A 21,762-nucleotide genomic window follows, 5' to 3' on the forward strand; every position below is an offset into this window, starting at 1 on the left:
GCATGTTTCTTCCGGCTTCCTGTCGGACGTACTGGAGAAGCTGGCTCCGCTGTACGCTAGTTTGGTACTCTTCCCTTTCTCTCACCACTTTTTCCCGTTCTCTTCTTTCTTGACGTTTTCCCTACTTGTCCTTTGCTCTTTTTCGCAGCCGTGCCCGCTGAACGGCTTACTATCTCCTGTTCATCCCCTTTTCGCGCGGTGGACCTCGTTCGACAGGCACGCTCATCGCCTTTGTTCTGGCAGTACCGCTGGACTACCACATTCTCGCTAGGCTTCTTCTTATCAATAGAATTATCTGTCTCATTACAGCGGCTATTTTACATGGGCTTGGCGAGCTTGGGTCATAACTGTGGTGCTACACACTTCGCCCATGCATGCATGTAAAGGAGCGCTGCTCAGCTCATCATCCGAGAGTCCGTGGATGTCTGAAAGGCAGTGACGATGACAGTGCGGCTTTTATGTTTTGAGGTTTTTCCGGTGGGTTGTTTGGCGTAAGTGCAGAATGAGCAGGGGGACTGCTACCCGGTCACGGGTTCCATTGTTTCTAGATCTTCGGAAATTTGTTTAACCGCTCTCGTTTCTTCTCGCGGTGTATCTTTGTTATCATTTCTAAGCCGCGTGCCTCTGGTCTCCTCCTTTCTCCCGGTCTCAAAGACCCTAAGTAGAAAGGTTTCCTCCACAGGTGGGTTGTAAGGACTATTCTACGATCTGATAACCGCGCCTTCCCCGTGTTCCACCTCAACGCAAACCACCCCTCGATGTTTGACTTTCTTCGATCTCGTTTTGCCTCTTCCCCGCCGGCTTCCTCGACGCGTCCATCGAGCAGCGCGAGTGGTTGTTCTGCTTCTTCTGTCCCCCCCGTGTCTCCTCCTCAGCCCAGTGGTGGAGAGACCGGGAGTACACGGAAGGCTTCTTTTTCACCTTCTTTTTTTCTTCCCTCTCAGAGAAAGAAGGAATGCTCGCACACAGAAAAGAAAGAAAATAATGTTGTGTTTACTCGAGCATCAACTGAAAACACATCCAAGATTGTTTCAGAAAATCTCTTGTCTTCCTCTCCTTCAGAATCACACCATCATACATCCCAACTGCAGCAGTTTCATCCTCATGCTTTAGCCCGTGACCTCAATAGTAACACCTTCTTACCTGTCTCCGGACTCGTTGATCTCCCTCCCTATACCGTTTCTTCCTCGTCTTTTCGGGGTCCGTCTAGCCAAGATCATTCCCCTAGTATCCCCGCGTCGTTGAAACACCAGCAACCGCAGGAGTCTCTGCCGCAAGAGGGAGATATAAAGGCACATCGACAGTTATTACATCGACTTCACCTTCAGAATCAGGATTTGCTTCGCCAAGAACTGGCAGCAGCAAAGTCAGCTCAAGGACCGGTCTCATCAGCAGGTGGGAATTCTGGGGGGCCTCATGTGAATCTCTGTTCTCAAGAAACTTCAGGGCTGTACTCTCATCTAGGGTCGGCCAAGGTTACCACTGCAGGTCTCTGTACACAACAAAGTCAGCTCAACAAGTCTTCCTCTTCCCCTTCTCCATCTATTTCTTCACCCGCCCTACATCTACCTGAACCATACCGCGTATTATCAGGTCACTCTTCTCTGGAACATTCAGGACATCATCTTCCTATCGATCTCTCTCGCGTTCACCAAAGTTTGAGTCCTCCTCGTCTCCTTCCTTCTCCTTCTCGTACCACAGGTTGTTTTCCACGGGGAGGTCCTATTGTTGCATGCGGGGGAGGGGGACAAAGTGCTTCTCAGCCCCTTTCATCATCTACAACAAGTCTCCGAGCTCCCCTCCAACTCTCACATCCCGTTTGTTCCTCTTCTTTTTCTTCTTCCTTGGCTTCATCTTCTCACAGCATCCGAGGAGGAGCGGGAGAAGGAAGAAGATCTGCGTCGGCTCATAGCGAGCTTCGTAGTCTTGTTAGTCTTTGGAAGGATGATACCAAGCCTGATGCAGTTAACACCCTTTCTCATCCCTCATTCTCTCTCCAGGAACCTTCTCGACCTGAAGGCCTTAGTCCTCCCCGTCGTAGTCGTTCCTCTGGGACTACTTTCTCTGCATCTGAAGGAGGAGGTCCAAACAGCCATTCTTCACGACATCTAGCTAGAGGCCACCCCCCAGTCAGTTTATCTGGGCGAGAGATCAACAGCTGCAACAACAGCAACTCCGTCCATGATAACAAGATAACAACGGATGGTGATCTTAGGGAGAGCCTTTATGATAGTCAACAGCGCTCTGAAGGGGGAGGTGGAAGTCGTGTTGTCCGTTCTAATAGCCAAGCTGTGGTGAGTAGACGGAATTCGAATACAAGTAGTCATTTGAGTTATAGTCTTAGTGAAACAGGGCTTCAGGCTGCTTCTGTGTCTTCGGTGTATGTACACCCGAGCTTATCAAGATGTAGTCCTGAAGTGTATGTTGTAGCTAGTGTCTTATCTCCCGCCGCATCATCATTCTCATCTTCCAACGTGAATAAGGGTCGACAGGGAGGACGAGTCGAACCTGCTCGATCTTCACCTGTCCCACCGGTAGTTCACCTTGGGAGTAAAAGCCTACCTCATCAGGATATCTCTTCAGTGCAGTTCACTAGTGATACTCTCCAAAGACAACAAGCAGCTCATTCATCTGAGTTAAACGCTGTCTTCAACACTCATGCTTCTTCTCCTTTCCTTCAACCACTTCTTCATCCTTCTCAAGCCACGGGACAGCTTATAGGACTATCTTCTTCTTCTTCTCAAGTTATTTCAGCCTCCAACTCTCAGATCGAGTTTGTGTCGCCATCCCCCCCTGAAGGTTTTCCTCCTCCTGTAGGAACTTCATTCTCTCTCTCGAGTCTCTCCGGGGTGTGCGCTGTGCCTTCGGGAAGGGCCGAAGCAAATAACGTGATTTACTCCAAACAAGTAAGTCAGCAGATCGCTGCTAGTTCCAGCGGTGTTCATGAAGCACCTCCGAGATATTCAAGACGTTCGTCAACTGATACAACGACGACGCTAACTCGCACTTTCCTAGGGGGAGACACTAAGGGAACAACAGATAGTAATACGATTGAAGAAAAGGATGCTTATAGAAAAGTCGATGAAGGCCATCTTGACCTGATCAGAAGCTCCTCTCGTGTTGACCACTCACAAAGCACACTCTCGGAAGCACCCATCAATAGCAGCGGATCTCTTCCCCTTACTGCTCCGGCTACTCCTGCTGGTTCTTCTTCGTCTTCCTCTTCTTCATGTGCAGTATTTCATGCCCCAGAAGAAGCACCTTTTCGTTCACATGACGACCATGTTGGGAAGGCACTTTCTTTATCACAGTTGGATTCTAAAGCATCTCGTGTCTTCATTGCAGAGAATTCAGTCCCGCTGGGTCCTGACAAACTCTATCTTTCAAGGGATCAAGACAATCGCATCAAGACAAGGCCTGTAGAGTTGTTAGGGGGATATGGCGAGATTGATCATACGATATGTAGACGAGGACAACATGCAAATACGGAAGAATTGAGGAAATCGTCTCTCCGTGTTTCTTCCCTTCCGTCACTGGAATCAACTCGTCCATCTCCAGTTTTACCCTCTCCTCAACATCTCTGGCGTCCTTCTCCTCCTTCCCTTTCTTCTTCTTCTTCATCCGGCTTCTCGGCATCTCGCGGGGCGAGTCTTCAACAGCCTCGTGTCTTGGCTCCTTCTTCCGGTGTACAGACACCCGGTCAAGAAGAAGTACCGACGACTGAGTTACCTACCATTGGTAGCATACACCAACAGACGACTTCTGCCTCTTCTCAGTTTCGTCTTCCGCATGGTGAAGAGACCCCTTCTTCTACCGTCGGAACACGAGAGAGAACTCGAGAAGAAAGGGATAAGGCAAATCCAGTGAGAGAAACCGGGCATGTTCCCGAGCCTTTTCATCCGTCAAACTCTTCTATGCAAACAACCGCCTATGAACATTCGAACGCAATCCTACAACAGGGTTTACATGAGCCACTTGATACAGAACGTTTAGAAACATCTATATCTCTTCATCTTCGTCAGTCTCTTTCAACTCTTTCAGAGAGCCAAGGTCCTTCATTGGCTTCAAAGGACACCTCTCATGGACAGGAATCCGGTGGCAATCAACACTTGTCTCCTGAAGTAAAGGCATCGGGAAACGACACACCCTTGTTATACTGGCCAGAGAGTACCTTAAGAGCTACTCTTGACCCCACTACTGTCATCTCGCCTCAGCTTCCTCCTTCTCAAGCAGGTTGTCTTTCTCAAGTCTTTTCTTCAGGCGTACATAGAACGTTGCTTCACACTTCAGAGCCTGCAGGGACGACTTCAAAAAAGGCTGCTTCAAGTCATCAGAAGAGCTCATCGGAGGTCTTCCCTACATCTCTTCTAGGCAAACCCAACTTGGCTCTTTCTCGCCTTCCTCTGCGGATACCAGGAGAAACCGAGAAGAAGATCGAAGGGGGGAAGAACACGGCAGGCGAACTAACGCAAGTCGCTACTCCGTTAAGACCCTCTCGAGCTCCTGTCCCAGTAGAAAGTGTCCAAGCAGGTGGATCTTCAAGCAGACGTAGACGCTCATCTATTTCAGGGGCGACAGCAGCTAAACAAGATCTTAAGGAGGACTCTGAACGAGGTCATCGATACGAGGGAGAGAAGGTCTCTTCTTTCTCGTCCTCTTACACCTCGAAGGATGTTTATCCGGTAAGTTGCCTTTCCATCACATTCTCGTCATTTCAGGAGTAGAGTATGAACATGTCAACGCCATGCATCTATGCTGTGAACCACACTCTTCTGTCACTACAGCTAGTCTAGTGCACTATCGAAACTGAGAGAACGCTTCATCACCCCTTCTATTTCTCAGGGCCTCTCTGAAACTCTAATTAAATACATAAGCACCTACCTCATATACCTCCCCTTTGACTCCCTCAGTCTTTCCTCGCTCTCCTCTTGGGTGCTGTCCTGTTGATCTAGCTCAATCTGGTGTGTCAGCTATCATCTTGAAGGTATAGGCCGAGAGACAGATGTCCTGGATGTCTTTTTAGTTAAACCTAAGGCAGCAGGCCGATGCCATTCATCCTCTCTCCAAGTCGTTCTCTGTCTTCTTCTCAGCATCTGCGGTCCGACTGTAAGCCGAGCTTGCTTTTTCTTTGCGTCTTTGCTGTGCGTCTCCTCTTTTCTTCAGACAGGAAAGAAGAAACCCGCTGTCTCTTCTTCTTTCTCTTCTTCTTGTCTAGAGAAGAGTCTTAGTAGCGAAAGCATTGAAGCTACTCCTGAAGATAAGGAAAGAAAAGCATCAGTATCGTCTTCATCTTCATTATCGCGACCAAGAGCTTCTTCAGTCGCTGGAAGAACTCGTGCTGTAGCTCAAGCTGCTTTTCATCGTGCGGCGTCAGTTGCTCGGGTGTCTCTCCAGAAAGTTCTATCTCCTCGACTGTCTCTTCAACCATCTACATCGTCAAGAAGTTCTTCAATAGACAAGAAGTCCCTAGAGAAAGCAAAGAAACCTCAGAAGCAACTCGATAAGAAACTGAAGTCATCAGATCACCAACCTAGCTCAAAAGCGAATACACTAGTCGTTTTGACGGCGAAGCAACAAGCAAGCGACATATCATTATTGAAGGTGAAGTCAGAGCCTCCGTCAAAGAACGACCGACCTATTCGAGATATCAACAAGCCCGGAGCAATACAACAGAGAAAGCAACGCTTGGTCGGGTCAGTTGAAGAAGGAGTTTCATGCCAAAGGAAAGAAAGTGGTGTTGCAGTGAGTTCTGTGGACAGAAGCGGTGCATCTAAGGAATCCGAAACTCCAGGCAACTCGAAGGGAGTGTCAGTAGATAGAAAGATTGAAGTAGGAGAGTCAGGAACGATCGCTTCAGAGGAATCAGGGAAAAAAGGGAAAGAAAATCGGAAAGACACTCGTGGCATTATACAGGCTTCTACAGACAGTAAAGCATTGGTGCCTCGAAGCAAGACACGATCGACAAGTCAAGACCGAGGTGTCCAGACACCTGGCGTGCTCTGCCCACTTCGACTCTCCGAAAGGAAAGAGAGAAAAGCCCAAGAGAACGAAGCTCATGCAGAGAGCGACAGGGCTTTACTTCTTGAGAGAACTTCGCCAGGGGTGAATGAAGATACTTCGGCTGTGAAGAAAGGTCTTGATCCGAGAAAGACACGAAGAAACCCAGACACTGAAGAGATAAGTCAGACTACCTCTCAATTAGACCAAGTTCCAATAAAGAATGATGAGAACGTGGGTTCGATTCCGCCCTCTGAACATCTGACAAGGGCGCCAGTAGGGAAGATATCTTTACATTTGCAGACGAATACAGAAGAGAGAAGAAGCTCAATACATTCTCTAACAGGAAAGGCGTCCAGAGGAAGGCTACACTCTTCACATGTAAAGACCAGGGAAGAGGAAGGAAGCTCAGTTCATTCTCTCAAAGAGGGAGATTCGAGGGCGTATATAAAGAAGCTTCCAGGCGCACCATTGAATGAGAGAAAGCAGGAAGACGACAGACTGAAGTTCGAGAAGACTCCTTCTCTACCTGTATCAGAAGCTATAGCTATAAAGGGTGAAAGAGTCATAAAGGATCTAAGGCAAGACGTTCTGGAAGATTCTATTTGTCAACCATCTCAAATAGTTCTTCGAGAGAAGAACGGGGGGGAGAAGAAAGAGAAGAGTCAGACATTAGAACAGGGAGATGAGAGACTCGCTGAAAAGAAGGAGTTGAGAAGCAAGACTTCTTCATTTGCTGGAGACGGCAACACAGAAGGTAGAGACGTCCCGACAGAGACGAGTAGCGGATCACTTGTGTCTACGTTTACGTCCTTATCAAAAAATAAGACCGGAGAATCTCATAAGAGAGAGGGAATGAAATGTGGAACTATAAGTATCTTTACTGAAGACAAAGAAGAAAAGCGTACAAGCCTCGAGCTTGGAAGCCTTAGAAGTACGGTAGTCTCTCCTTTACAAGAAAGCAAACCTCCTCCCTCGCAGATCCCGTTGTCTACTCCTTTGATAAAGAACTACACTATCAATCCTTCGTCAACGAATCCATTTGAACCTCCTCATGTATCAAGAAAGTCCCCTCGATCTTGTTCACCCCGACATTCGACGTCTCTCCTATGGCATGCCCATAATTGTCTAGAGTCAGAAGCTGTATGTACACCTGAAGAAGAAGGACATAGAATCCTTGAAGAGAGGCCCATCATACAGAGTCAGATACCTGAGGTTCTTGAACCAACAGCTGAGTGTACAGAAGAGAGAATACTGCATCAAGAAGAAGACAAAAAAGAAGAGATCAAGGAAGCGTCTGTATATGTTTACCGCCCCCAGAGAGAAAGAGAATCTGTGCTCCCTCTAAATGAAAAGGAGATTGCAAAAGAACAAGAAAAAGAAGAAGAAGGTCAACACGGACAAGAAGAGATTTTTGAGCCTCCTTTGTCTCTAGAGTTTCTCGACACAAATCCCGAACTTCTTCTTCTGTCTCTGGTGAATGATATTCAGAGAGAAGAACCGACAAGGATAGAACCGAGGTCGATCTCTCAGCTAGGAGAAAGTGTTTCTTTTGAAGCAAATACATCAAGTCCGGACTGTCCAGATCACTCGATCGACGTGTCTTTGACTGATCATCTTGGCGTCTACGAAGACATCGCTCAAGATAAAGAGAAGAATGAAAAAGAGAAGAAGAAGGGAGATTTGTTTCCGATGCAAAGGTCGTCGTCTCTGCCCTCTTCTATGCTTCCGCGAATTGATCGTGAAAAGTCTCTCAACAAAGATCCGAGTTTTCCTGGGGAGTCAAGAAGACTACGGCGAAATACAATCGACGGCGGTGATCTACTAGGAGAGATAAAACAGAAGAAGCCTAGTGTAGAAGAGGAAGATTCTAACGATCTCAGCGTCCCCTGTAACAGACACAGAGCGTCTTCTTCTTTTTCCTCGTCTTCTTCTCCACAAGATCTCCTTGAGCTGAATAAAGGAGAAGAGAGAAAACCTGAACACTTGCTTCCTTCTTCTCTTTCAGTTGTTCTTTCTCTTTCTTCATCTTCATCGTCTTCTCTTCGTCAAGGAGCTAAATCATCTGAAGAGACGATGATATCTACTACTGGGAAAACACCACTTACGTCTTCTTCTTCTTCTGGCTCTTCTTCTTCTTCTGAGAAGACTTCAGATGCTAAAGAGGTTCGGATTTCGAGACATAAGACCCCCGAGGAAATGAGAGAAGGGACATCTCTTTCAAAAGAAGAAGTCTCTATTTCAAAGGCAACTACAAGGAGTGCAGTTCTCCTGCATTCTCTTCCTAAGGAAAGAGGGACAGAAGAGAAGGAAGATCATTTGAATGTTCATGAAGATCAGACAGGACCTGCAAGCCGGCAGAAAGAAAAGGCGCCGAAGAAGACTGAAATTTTCCAGAGAAATGTTCCTTGTTTCCATGATACAGCCATGAGACAGAAAGATGAGAGTGCATCTGTCGATTCTTCTTCCACAGTGAAAACCGAAGAAGAAGCAGAAGCATGTCCTCTTCAAGATTCTCTCGGTGAAAAGAAGGAGGAGGTGTATAAAGAAGACTCGGAGACATCCCACGAAAGAATGAATCATCAGAGAAGGAAGGAGAAGAAGACAGGAGAAAATGAAGCGGGGGGTGCGAGGAAGGTCTCTAGGAGTGAAAACGACGGCCTGAAAGAACGAGAAGAGCAGAAGAAGACAGGAGAGGAAAGGAAGAAGAGTCTAGTAGATGAAGAAGGATCTGACTGTAGAGACAAGACAGATTTGCTTCAGAAAAAAGAAGACCAAAGAGAGCAGCTATCTACGATGATGCTGAATGAGAGTCTCTTAGAAACGGAGGGCAGCTTCAGAAGTTCTTTCTCTCCACTCTTTGCAGGTATGATAGCTATGACGTCTCTTTCTCTCTTCTCTTTCTCTAGAACGTGGATGAATCTCTTCTCTCCTTTACTTCTCTCCAGATCGTCTTCATTTTCAAAGCTCATCAAGGCACTCCTCCTCCTCCTCTCTTTCTCTCTGTATATGCCTCTGTACATGCTATTTCTTCAAGTGGTGACAGAGAAAGGGAAGGGAGAAGGGAGGGATAGGAAACTGCGTCATGTGTGAGTTTTATCTGAAGATAAAGAGGAACGCATGCATGCATGGGCGTTGAACTTCGGTTCTATGGAACATTCTAGCGATGTGGGCAGGTGACCTAGGACTGAAAAATGTGCACGCATTCGTCCTTATGTATACGTACATCCATCTTCCATCTTCATACATACATACATCTTTATACATACACATTCATACATAGAGTTTCGTACACAGATGCATACGTATCCATACATATAAATTCAAACATACTACAGGCATGTGCCAGTCCACACACTCTCCAGCCTTGACAGGCCGTGGGGATCGCCAGAGAGCAGACACCTCAGTCGTGTGTTCGTGTTAGAACCCCACACTTAGTTGCCTGTTTAGTTGGTAGGTAGACAAATAGAGAGATAGAGAGAGAGATAGATAGACACAGATTGGAATGAAGAGATAGAACGATAGACGGATAGAAAGAGGGCTGAACACATAGGTAGATGACTAGATAGATAGATAGATGAGTCTACTCCTTGGGTAATAGAAATCTCGATGATTGATGAGAAACTGACAGTCAGTACAAGTTTTGTGTGAGCTGTCTGGAAATCTGGCTCTTCTCTTGAACCAAGATGGTCAAGAAGAAGAAGAAGAGAGAAAGACTCCTTCTTCTTTCTCTTGCTCTTCACTTCTTCCTCGTCTTAGAATCGCGTCCCGTCTTTTTCTTCTCTCCTTCTATCTCTGTCTATATATTGTACAGCCATGACATGTAAAAGCACCTTTTTCTTCCATCCTTTCTTCCTCCACTATGTACTTTCTTCCTTTCTCTATGTCTTAGACTCTTCTTTCTTCATTTCTCTTCGTTTTCTCTTTCTCTTCTCTCCCAGGTGACCTTTCTATGCCTCTGTCTCCGTCTGAACCTCCTGCTTCTCCTCCCCCTCTTTCGTCTTCTCTTCTCCTTCTTCATCCTTCAGCGGCACCTCCATCGCTGCCACTCTCTTCTTCTTCTTCCTCTGCATCACATCAGCAACCCTCCTCCTCTTCTTCTTCAGCTCATCCCTCGGCACAACAAACTCTCTCGCCTAGACATCTGTCGCCGTCATCTCCTCCTCCTCCTCCCTGTCCACCTCCCCCCTCTTCGAACTTTTCACTTTTGCCTCACCCTTCTTCTGCGACTTCTCTTCCTGAAGGCGTGGCTACATTAGGTTTGTCTATGGAAGAAGCTTTAAGTCATCGCGAAATTGAATTAGAGGAAGGCTTTTCTCTTCCTTTTTATCCTCCTGTAGCTCCTTCTCCCTCTTCTCCTTCTTCTCCTCCACAGTCGCCTTGTCTTTCTCCAGGAGATCTTTCTCTCAAAGAGAATACATGCCAGGTAGCGGATAAGACTTCCTTGTCTGCTCAGAAAACTGCAAAAAGGTCTAGTATGAAGACGGGATCTAGCAGCTTGAATGTGAGAGAGAGAGACGAGATTAAGGGCTATGGTGCAGAAGATAAAAAGACGACGAAAAATGGAAGAGAGAAGATGAAAGAGAAAGAAGAGGAGAAGACGAATACGAAAAAAGAGAAGGAAGGTCAGCATGCACCTACAAGAAATCTCATGTACGACGGTTCATCGGAAGAAGTCTCGGGTGACTTTCTTCTTGTTTCTTCTTCTTTCTCTGCTTCTGCTTCTCCTGATACTCTCATTCACGAAAAAGAGGCCGAGAAGAAAGAGAGAAAAGAGTACCAGGATATGGACTACGCTTCACCTCTTTCTGAAGACCGTTCTCTTCCAGAGACACAAATATGTCCGAAGAAGAAGACTACAACGGAATCTCTCTTCCTTTCAAGGAGTCATAAATCAATGAAGATTTCTTCTTCGTCTTTCTCTTCTTCTTCTTCTACCTCTCTTCCGCCTGTCCCGTCGCAACGACGTTCGTTGTCTCTGTCTGCGTTACCGTCAGCCGCTATATCTCTTGAAGATGAGGAGAATGAAGAGGAACCGGCAGCGGGATTGCTTTATGAATCTGCAGGAGAAGATAGAGATCTTCGTGTATCGCGTGTATCGAAGAAGTGTCTAAAAGGATCGTCAAAAAAGGAAGGAGTTAAGGCTTTACGAAGAAGCGAAAGTAAAGAAATCTGGTCTTCTCTTTCTTCTTCATCACAAGCCAACCTAAAAGAAGAGAAGAAAATAAAGAGCTGGCCGCTCCCTCCTGGTCCTCTGTCTCTGCCGGTGAAGCCGGCGGCTTCTGTTGCTTTCCTCTCTGAACAACGAGTTCCCTCCGCCATGCGTAAGCAAGAAGAAGAGACAGGAAAGGAAGAGAAGGAAAGAGAAGAGAAGGAAGATGAAGAGAAGAAGAGAAAGAATCTCTTTTCTGATCTTGAAAAGAGAGATATCAGCATGGCAGGTGATATGCCAACAAGGTCACTTGTCCTCACAACGACTCCTACCACGACTACTACAACTGCAGCAGGTCAGGATGATGAAGAGATGCTTGTCTTTCAGACAAAGACGAGGAAGGTTAAAGGGAAAGAAGAAGATCCGGGAAGTATCCCTTTCTTAGCAGAGGAAGACTTCATGAGAGATCACAGATCTCCGCTTCTTTCTGATAGTTACCCTATGAGAAAGGAGACGGGCAAGAGAAAGAATGAGAGAACGATGGAGAAGAGGAGATTCATAGAAGATGATCTAGAGAAGAATTCTCTATTGACACTTAAGGAAGACATTCATGAAGAGAAGAAGATTGAAAAGAAGAAGTCTTTTCTCCAAGGCCATGAAGAAAAAGAGAGAGAAGAAAAGACAGAAGAGAAGAAGATACCACATAACACTCTTTCTTCCTTCTCTTCTTTCAAGATGGTATCTTCTGATGAAAATATTGATAGAGACGACAAGCCGCAACCGTCTTCTTCTTCTTCTTCGATCATCTTCTGTCTTGAAGCTCTAGACGGAGGAAATATTGGAAGTTCTCTTGATGTAGCTCACGGGACACCTGAGAGGAGAAATGGCTCGACATCTGTTTCCTCTTCTTCTTCATCTCTATTGTCTTCTTCATCTTCTTCGTCTCCTCCTGTATCCGTTCATAGTAAGTCTTACTTAGGCATGCGAACCAGCCCTTATATTCACTCACTGCATGACTCAATCAAAATGAAGTAAGAGAAAAGTAGAGGAGTGAAGGAGACAGAAAAGATTCGGTTTCTCCTTTCTATATCTCTCATACCATTCGGATAGACACTCTTTCTTCCGGATGGAAGAAAAATACTTCCTGGTCTTCTTTGTGGACTAGCTGAATGCATCTTCTCTTCTCTTCTTTCTTCTCCTGTCTCCTGTCTTCTTTTTTCCTCGGGTGTCTCCTCATACAAGTGACTAGCTGCCTCAAGAACAGCCGACAACAAGCTTCCACATACACGTACGTGTTTAGAAAAGAAAGATAAAGAAGGAGACAGATATCTACATAGAAAGATACATCTATATAGATAGATGCATAGACAGATCTACATAGATCAATAGATTCAGATAAAGGGACGGATTGAGAGATCTAGGTGGGTACATCAGAGATAGATCGAATCTACGACCTAGAAACATACCAGGTGTATCTCATTCAAAGTAGAAGGAGAAAGTTTCTTCGTACATAACATATAGATACATTCAGCTACTTGCATGAGTTTCTCCTTAGAATCTAAGGAGATGATTTCTCTTCTTGTGTATCCCCTCTCTTAGTAGTGAGTCTGAAAGAAAAGGGGCTGAGTAAAGCTGATAGATAGGTAAATAGCTAGATAGATAGATAGATGAATTGCTGAACAGTGCAGTTTGTCTGACTTTCCTCAGAGAGAAGAGGGAGAAATTGTTTATAGTCTGCATGATATCTGGACTTGCTTCCTGTGAAGGAATTCATACGAAAGCCATGAGAAGATAACAATGATCTCCATCTACTTTCTGTGGTGAAGAGATGCTGAAAGGAGTCCAAAAGAAAGTAGGTGCATTAGCAGGAGAAGAAGGATACGTGTTGATCACGATGATGGAAGCAAGACTCTTCTTTTTGAGGTGTACATACACCCGGTAGATGTTGGAAATTCTTTGGCTAGGGTGTACGTACACCTTCTGAATCCTGGATCCGTCTTTCGGGTGTACATACACCGTTTAGTGTAAATGTTTCTTGTAGTTCTGATGCGATAGCCAAGAGAGCTGAATGAAGAAGAAGAAGAATGTGAGAGAGATTCATGTGCTATCGAAATGTCATGAAAGTGCTCTTCTTCCACCCCAGAAGGTCTCTTCACTCTCCATGACTGCTGGGGCTTCTCTTCTTCTTTTTTGTTTCATGTCTTGTGGCTTCAACAGAAGAGAAAGATCTTACGACCCTCCCTCATCATTCTTCAGAGTTCCTTCATGCACATTCGCATGCGTCAGAAGAAGAAAGAAAAGAAGAAAGAGACTCTTCATCTTCATCGACCCTCGTACCTACTGTCATAGAAGAAAGAAAGAGAGATCACCCCAGCGAAATGAAAGAGAAATCTTCTTCTGTAGTATCATTGTCGAACCCTGTATCTTCTTCTCTTCTTTCTCCCGGATCTTCTTTCGACGTAGAAGAGGAGGAAGAACTGAAAAAGAAGAAAAGAAGTTCTTTCTCTTCTCTCAACGAGGAAACAGAAGACTCACCATCTCACGTAGAGTCTTTTCATCTTCTTCTTTCTTTACAGAAGGCGCAAGAGGACACTCTACATGGAGTAGAAGAAGAAGAGAAGAAGAACCTTGCTATTTCAGACAGTCAGCTTTCTTCCTCTATCATATCTTCTTCTGAACAGAACATCTCCTTAGATCTTCAGGATCATGGCAGGTCAGAGAGATCTCCTCATTCATTTTCTACACCGGACCAGATAGGCACTTCTCTTTCCTCTATTATGAAGTCTCGATCTGACCTTTCTAAACACGATCTTTTACCTTTCAAGGAGAGAAGAGAGTTCTCTTCTCCTCCTCCTCCTTGTCCTTCTCACACCATTCCTTTACCTCAGATCTTTCGCCTTGACGAGGAAGATAGCTCTCATGAAAGAAACCTCGTGAAATCCTCGAGTTCCTCTTGTCTTTCTTTGGAAATACAGAGAGATCAAAGAGACGACGAAGAAAGAGAAAGAGAAGAAGAAATAGAAGGACTAGATATGAAAACTAAGATGAACCTTCACGGGGAAAGTCTCCCACCTGGACATGTGTCAAAAGAGAAAACAAGGGAAGAGAAGAAACACCTAGAGAATCGCGGAGTCGATTCTTCTTCGGCTCAAGATCTTGAACTTATTCTCCCACCCCCGTGTTCTCCTTCTTCTTCTTCGTCTTCTTCTTTTCCGTCTTCACCATCTTCTCTTGATGAGAAGTCTTCCTCTTCGTCTCTTCCTCTCCGTCTTCCGAGAGATCTTTTCCTGTATCCCCTCGATAGAGATCTCCATGAAGATCCAAGCAAGCATAGTACGAGTGTCACCAGTACCTGTTGTTCTCGCTTAAGTGGAGATGAAGATGACGAAGCTTTTGAAGGGGACCTTCGCCGTATATGGCGAAATCGCCCTGAGCTTCTTCTTCGCATACGTATCTGGCGTGAGAAGTATAAGAGGTTGAAGAAGGCCGATGGTATGAAAGATAAACTTCTAGAAGAACAAAGATCTCACCTCCAACTTTCCGAAAAGAAGTTCGAGAATGTGCTACATGAGTCGAACCTTATGATACAAGCAGAAAGATCTCGCAACGAGGACTTAATGAAGGAAATAGAAAATCTGACAGATCAGTTTCTTGTATGGAAAGAAGAGAAAGAAAGAGAAGTCGCTTCGTCCCAGAAAGAGTATATTCAAGAACTTCATGAAGCTAGACAGCATGCAAAAGCCTTAGCAGAAACATGCGAGACTCAAAGAATGAAAGCGGAAGAGAGAATAGAAGAACAGAAGAACATGCATGAAAGAAAGGTCCAAGAATTGAAAGATCTTCTCGATCTATCGACCAAAGAAAGAAAGATGATCGAAGAAACCTTCAAAGTGAGAATGGAGAAAGAGAAGGAACTCGCAGAGAAAAAGATAAATGAACTCAAACGTCAGCTTGAAAAGAAGACAGAAGACGCGTCCCAAGCACAAGAGAAGCTTCTTGCTCTACAAAGTCTTCATGAAAGATATGAGAAAGATCTGGAGAAGATGAAGAATCTTCTCGAGAAAGAAAAGGAGATTTCAAAGAAAGAGAAAGACGAACTGAAGGAATTGCTAATGAAGGAAAAAGATGAGAAAGTCAAAGAACTCCATACCATCAAAGAAGAAACGATAGAAATGTATGAGAAGCGATATGAAGAGCTTTTTTCACAACTGCATGCACAAGAGAAACAGCTCGAAGAGCAACAGAAACTTCTTGGAGAACAAGAGACACTTCTCTTCAGACAACAGAAAGAACTTCAGTCTCTTCAAGCGAAAGAAGAAGAAGAAGAGACAAGAAGAAGAAAGGAAAGGATGAAAGGACAGCTCACCGAAGATCATAGAGGAGAACGATGCTGTCCCCCTCCTTCTCTTCCATCTCCAAAAGAAGAAGAAAAGAAGAAAGAAGAAGATGCGAGAAATTTCATTCGCCTCCCTCAGTCAGAGAAGAAAGAAGAGACATGTGAGAAAGACTGTAGAGAGGAAGATACCAAGATAGATTCTCAACTCGGAGAGAAAGAGAAACCGTCGAGGTGCTCTATGAAGACAACAGAAGAAGGAGAAGGAAAGAAAGAAGCGTTGAAAGAGAAGAAGAAAGGAACAGAGAAAGATGACATAAGAAAGAATCTCTCGGTCGGTCGTTCCATAGATGACGTAGAAGAGTCAGATGAACTCTCTCGGCGTATCCAGAGAGAATACGAAGAAGAGAATAAGCGGCTCTATATCGAGAACAAGAAGTATCTAGAAGAGATACGTCGCTTCAAGAATACCGAAGATGAGCTAGCAAAGCAAATCCAAGTTCTAAAAGGACAAAAGGAGGAACTTCAACAGGTCACGCAAGCGGCTGAACGGCGTACGGTGGAAATCTTTCTGAGCCACCAAGAGCAGCAGAAACTTCTTCATGCAGCTCGGGTAGGAAGAAGAAGAAGAGAAAGGAGATCAGAAAAGGGAGAAGAAGAACAACACAAAGAAAGGGATGGTGGAATCTCTCTCTCTTCTTCTCCTCCAAGTGTAAACAGACACTCGAGATATTCTTTCTTTCTTTCTTTTCTCTTTCTTTCTTTCTTCTATGACCAACTGTCTTTCTGTTTCTCTTGGTTTTCCTCTGCAGAAAGAAACATACTCCACGCGTGCATGCAAAGATTCTTACGTACTTTTTTTATATATATATATCTCCTCTCTCTTTCATTCTCCTTCCCTCCCTGTAGACACGCGTGCGGTCCTCTATTAGTGGGAGAGAGAAGATAGAAGTGAAGACACATACATATCCAGGGACTGATTCTTCCATGGCTCTCTTCTCCTTCTCTTACTTCTTCCCTTACTTTCTTTCTTTAGGAAGAACTGAAGCTCTATCAACGCCGGTTCGCTGAGGTGAAGGAAGAGAAGACAATTTTGAACGAATCTGTGAAAGAAAGCGAGACGGAAGAGAGACAAGAGTCGCATGCAAACCGTGTAGCAAAGGTAAGAAGAGGGAGAAAGAGAATGAGTGAATGCGCCATTCAATGGCTCTCAGAAGCTTGATAGGTGCTTCAGAAGGACGAAGAAACGCCATGGTAGTTCACGGAAGACAGAGAGGGAGGAAGAAGTAAAGAAGGTAACGGATTTGACTTATCAAGCCATACATAAGAAGAAGAAGAGAAAAGAGGAGGAGAAAGAAGATGAAGAACAACAGGAGTTTTGAAAGTGGAAAGTGTTTCCTCTCAGCTGAATGTCTTCTTCGAGCAGAAGAATCTATGATATCTATGTCTTCGTTTTTCCAGAGAGAGGGAGTCGGAGCGAGAAAGAGAGGAGGGAAGGCTACGGTAGATGGAGGGAGATATACATATGAATCCTTGTGTGTATGAGTAGATATATATATGGAACGACACCTCGCTATCTATCTATCCATCTATCTATCTATATTTAATCTCTCTATCTATCTATCTATCTGGAGCATGTTGTATTGTCATTTATCTTTCGTGTCATTCAGTCTTTCTTCCTTCTTCCTCTTTACAAAGACTAAGCGCATGCTCCCAGCGAATGTGGCAGTCCAGAGGTAGATCAGTCAAGTGTAGACATACAGCGGGGATCCCCTATAGACTGTCGTCGTCTCTCTCCATTTCTCGAATCTAGATTTCTCTATCTCATCTCTTCATGTAAATGCGTATACCTTTGTTATAGTTGTTGGTTCATGGTGAGCATGAGCTGTGCGTATCCGTGTGTATATACAGCAAGAAGAAGAACTTCTTCCAGGTGTCTCAGGAGAAGGAGGAGCCTCTTCATCAGGGGGGAAACAGAAGAAACATCGTGCATGGGCTGAATGGATTGTCATTGATAAAAGGTATTTTCCTGATAGCCGCTAACTCATACATACAGAAATCTCTGCTTCTCACTTATCACCCGACTGAATTCAAACATATCAAGCAAGTCAGAACACATTCTCTATCTATCTTTATCGATTGATCTGTCTGTCTGTCTACCTTGATCCATCTATCTTTACGGTTCCTATCTATCTACTCGCAGTATTTTCTTACTTTCTAGTACTTTCAGGTTACATATTCGTTTTCGTTCAGAGTTTAACCTTCGGTATTTATCTATCTCTATGTCGAGTGTCTGTAGCCTGGGGTAGTGACTGCTCCTCCTCCTATTTAGGAGTGTTTTTCCTGTTGTCTCGTCTCTCTTTTTTTCTCTCTCTCTCTCGCTTACTCATCCTTCTTCGATAGAAGGAGGCGAGGGGATAGGTTTGCTTGTCATTTTCTTTTCTCACCTTCGCCTCTACATATCGAAGCGTATGATGAAGTAAAAGAGTTGTCTCTTATCTCTTTGTCTCATGCCTTCTCTCTCACTTGGTTGATATGCGGCAATCGCCTGTTCATCTCTCACTTTGCTAAGGAGGTTCACACCAACCGCAGCCTTCCTTCTAGCAGTTCTACGTATCAACTATACAATATACTCGATTGATTCACAATACACATATATATATATATATATATGCATATATATAGATTTGTGCATATGGCAGACAATGACTAGACGCATATATGTGTCTGTTCTTTCTTTCTCACTCTTTTTTCAGACGGCTGAAGCGTGCGAAGAAGAGAGGTACTCTGATGAGGGATATCAGCGATATAAGCCAGTGTGCTCCTGTTGGCTCAGCTTCGAGATTCGATGATGTAAGGAAAGAAAGGAAGGAGGAACGCCTTGGTTTGTTGCAGAACCTTTCAGAGGCGATAGCAGATAGAAGGGGGGGGGGGAGATCTTCCTGTTCTCCTCCCTATCTCCGAGTTCATGAGGAATCAGTCGAGAAGGCGTTTCTATCTCTCACTTCAAACCCCTCACTTCTTTTCCGTTCACCTTCCCTACGACTGCTTTGAAAGGTGTGGTGGAGACGAAGCAAGCTCTTTTCTTGGTGGAAAATGGATGATCAATGAGAAAGAGAGTGTCTCTGTATATACACTATAGGTATATACATATATACATACCGCCATGGTCTAGCTCTAGATCTGTGTATGTGTATAGAGAAGAAACATCCGCGGCTGGGAGTTATCTTCTCAGGGTGTCTATCTTTGTTACTATCTCATCATATTTATCGCGGTTGTCGTCCTCTTTATTCTCCGGATGATAAGGAAGAGTTTGCACGCACTTGTATATATAATATGTATGTGCATGCATGTATCCTTCACTTTCTCATGAAGTGTCTATGTGTGTTTCTTGTAAATACAGCGGGAGTTACGTGATATAGCTACAGCCGGCGCAGAGCGGACCTCCTCAGACCCAGGTGTAAGTGGTGTGAACTCTTCTTCCTCGAAGGCGGTCGGCGTCCAATCTGGAGAGGTAGGAAGACGGGGGGCCGTTCTCTCCTACGTCCTTTGCTTGTTAGATGAATCTGGCTGATATAAAGATTCTTCTTCTTATTGTTCTTTGTTTAGGCTTGAGAGAAAATCGTTGTCTCTCTCTTTCTCTCTTTCTATATCTCCCTTTTGGTATGTATCTCTTTAGATGACGTCTTAGATGGAGACCATAGAGCTCTAGGCACACATACACCTGCTGTACATACATACACCTCATCCCCGTCCTTGTGACTGTTTCAAGAAGAAGTCCCTAAGTGTAGTAGACATTTCTTTCTTTGTTCATCTCATCTTCATCATAGTGGAGAGATAGAAGCTCTCACGATGAAGGAGATTGATGTAAGCTAGTAGTGAATGGTGAGGTGTCCCTCTTCTTCTTCTCGTTCATGAAGACGTCTTTATTGAGGGAAGTGTAAGAAAGGACGTGCATATCATTCTAGACTGCTCGACAGTTCAGAGGGTCTTATTTGCAAGAAAACCATAGTGAAGAGGCCGACGAAGAAGAGGGAAAGAAGAAAGAGGTGTCGAAACGTTCCATGAGGAGAACCTTCAGTGACGATGAGCAAGAAGACGACGAAGATGAAGATGAAGGAGAAGAACAGGTCGAAGAAGAAGGAGCAGAGGATGAGGAAGACGAGGAGGAGGAATCGATTGATCAGAGACAAGGGCGTGGCAAGAAGAAAAGAAAGAAGACCAAAGTGAAGAAACGAGACTCTCTACAAGAAGCCAGTGCACCCAATGGCCAAGGAGACCTCGAAGCGGGAGAGAACAAGAACACCGGGCTTCAAGAGGGCAGTCAGAATAAGCTTCAAGCTAATGGATCTTCGATGATGATGCTGGGGGAGAAAGAGGAGGGGGAACGAGAGAAGAATGAAGCGACAGCAGGACAAGGAGAAGAAGAACAGGAAAGAGAAGGAATGTCCCTGCATGCTTCTTCTTCTCCTCTTGGGCATAGACTTTCAGAAGATGAGGCAACGCAGAATGAAAGAGAAGGAAAGAGCAGAAAGTTTCTTGTGGGTATCAATGATATTCTATGTACTCTACAGCTTCACGGAGGTTCTCTAGGAAGCTTAATCGCCTATGGCATTAGGTCAGGTGGAAGTTTTGATAACCACCTTTCTTAAGAAGAAAGACGATCCGAAGAAATAGAAGAACAATAGGCTTTCTGTCGTTCTTTCTCGCGTTCTTCGCTCTCTTCTTTGCTCTCCGTGATACATGAGAGAGGGAGAAGAACAAGAAGAAGACGCAGTTTGAAGAGGGGAGGCCGATTGGATGAGGAGCTGAGAGACTCTTGATGACTTGTCTAGGACGACACCAACAAGAAGTCTTTCTTCTTCTTCTCATACGTAGATCTTCTTCTTCTTCTCTGTGTTTCTTGTATGCGATTTCTTCTGATGGTCTTCCAGCAGCTTCAGCGGACTGACAGAGGGGTAGGGGAGTTGAGAGATCTCCAGAGAAGTCGGAAGAAGGTGTGAAGAAGGTTTCGTTTTTTCTTTCTTATTCTCTTCTGTTCATCGAATTGACTTCCTCATCTCTCTCTGTCTTTCTTTCTCGGAGTGTCTCCACCAGAAGAGACAGACAGATGTTCGTGTTCTTCTTCCCCGTCTCGCGGTCTCTTCTTCTTCTTCACCTCACCGAGAGGAAGAGGTCTTGCGTAGCAAGATGTACTAGAGGGGTATACCACCCTCTTCTCTTTCCTCATCGTCTCTGCATCGATCCCGCCTTTATCTCTTTCTGTGAGAGTTTTGCTCTCGTATTTCTTTTCTTCTGTGGAGGCGATTCCTTGGGTTTTGCGTCTTGTGAAGAAAAGAAGTGTTGGTCCCTGTTTCTCTTGGACAGGCTAAAGAAGAAGACTATCTTTAATCATGCCTCCCTTCCCTGGTGCTGGTTGCTCGGAGAAGGTGGGGTGGGTGATGAATGCAACTCTCTATCTCCTTTCTTGTCGAGTGTTCGGTACCTTTCTATTGATGAGCTCTCTTTCGCAGCTCTATGTATACGTAGACATATATGTATATATATATATGCATTTATATACCTGCACGTATGTATGTACGTGTGTGTGTATGTACGCGTGTGTATGTGTGTGCGTGTGTGTGAGAGGAAGTGCTCTGTATGGAGTTGTTCTTTTTCTTCTTTTTGGTTTCGATTGGTTTTCTTTCTTACTTAACAAGGAAGAGTGCAAGAATGAAGTGGAAGAGGGGAGAGTCTTGTCTGTCCGCGTGAGTTGACGGTTTTTGATCGAACTGCATGCGAGTTCATAGACAGAAGAGATAAACAGAGAGAGTATGCGAGAGAAGGAAGAACGAAGGATCGAGTGGAAAAGAAGGAGGAGGAGGAGAGGGGCCAGGACAGGCTGGATAGAGATTCTTTCTCTATGGGTTCATCGCGGTATCACTAGTGTAGTCGCACGAGGACTATCGTTAAGAACAATGATAGATCGAAGGAAAGGAAGATAGCAGAGAAAGAAGCCTTGAGATAGACAGATAGATCGATTGGACGGGGCGTACGTACGTACACCCTGGTCAAGCAGCTGACCGGGTGTCGATTTGTTGAGACAGAGCGGCCGGGATGTACGTACACGCGTCCACAGGTGTATAGATATGTGGGTAGATAGTAAACTTCCATAAGCTCGCATTGGCACTGAGTGAGTTGCCAATTGTACGGGCAGTGCTTTTCTTTCGACTTCACTTGAGATGTAGATTCTTTAAACATAGTAGATTGTGTTGTTCCTACCAGTTAAGCTGGAAGGGAT

At 44.9% G+C, this 21,762-nt stretch overlaps 3 protein-coding genes across 3 annotated transcripts; all 3 read left to right on the forward strand.

The window, feature by feature from the left end:
• Window position 1: 1 nt before the first annotated feature.
• CSUI_005046 (uncharacterized protein) lies at window positions 2-16,644 on the forward strand (the record flags this gene model as incomplete). Its single annotated transcript, XM_068065226.1, has 5 exons — window positions 2-4,682; window positions 5,164-8,863; window positions 9,939-12,113; window positions 13,367-16,194; window positions 16,519-16,644. Coding segments are annotated over exons 1-5 (12,753 nt in total), but the record flags the coding sequence as incomplete, so codon positions are not given.
• Window positions 16,645-17,170: 526 nt separating this feature from the next.
• CSUI_005047 (uncharacterized protein) lies at window positions 17,171-18,996 on the forward strand (the record flags this gene model as incomplete). Its single annotated transcript, XM_068065227.1, has 3 exons — window positions 17,171-17,503; window positions 18,239-18,335; window positions 18,886-18,996. Coding segments are annotated over exons 2-3 (174 nt in total), but the record flags the coding sequence as incomplete, so codon positions are not given.
• Window positions 18,997-19,462: 466 nt separating this feature from the next.
• On the forward strand, window positions 19,463-20,983 carry CSUI_005048 (uncharacterized protein). Its single transcript, XM_068065228.1, has one exon. It carries the CDS (start codon window positions 19,547-19,549, stop codon window positions 20,132-20,134), a length of 588 nt encoding a protein of 195 aa, XP_067922799.1. The 5' UTR covers window positions 19,463-19,546; the 3' UTR covers window positions 20,135-20,983.
• Window positions 20,984-21,762: the final 779 nt, after the last annotated feature.

Source organism: Cystoisospora suis (assembly GCF_002600585.1).
Source record: "Cystoisospora suis strain Wien I chromosome Unknown contig_2418, whole genome shotgun sequence".
Classification (NCBI taxonomy): domain Eukaryota; phylum Apicomplexa; class Conoidasida; order Eucoccidiorida; family Sarcocystidae; genus Cystoisospora; species Cystoisospora suis.

What these genes read in the sequence shown, in the direction of transcription:
- CSUI_005048 (XM_068065228.1), top strand. Translation starts at nt 19,547, where the DNA reads ATGAGGAGAACCTTCAGTGACGATGAGCAAGAAGACGACGAAGATGAA.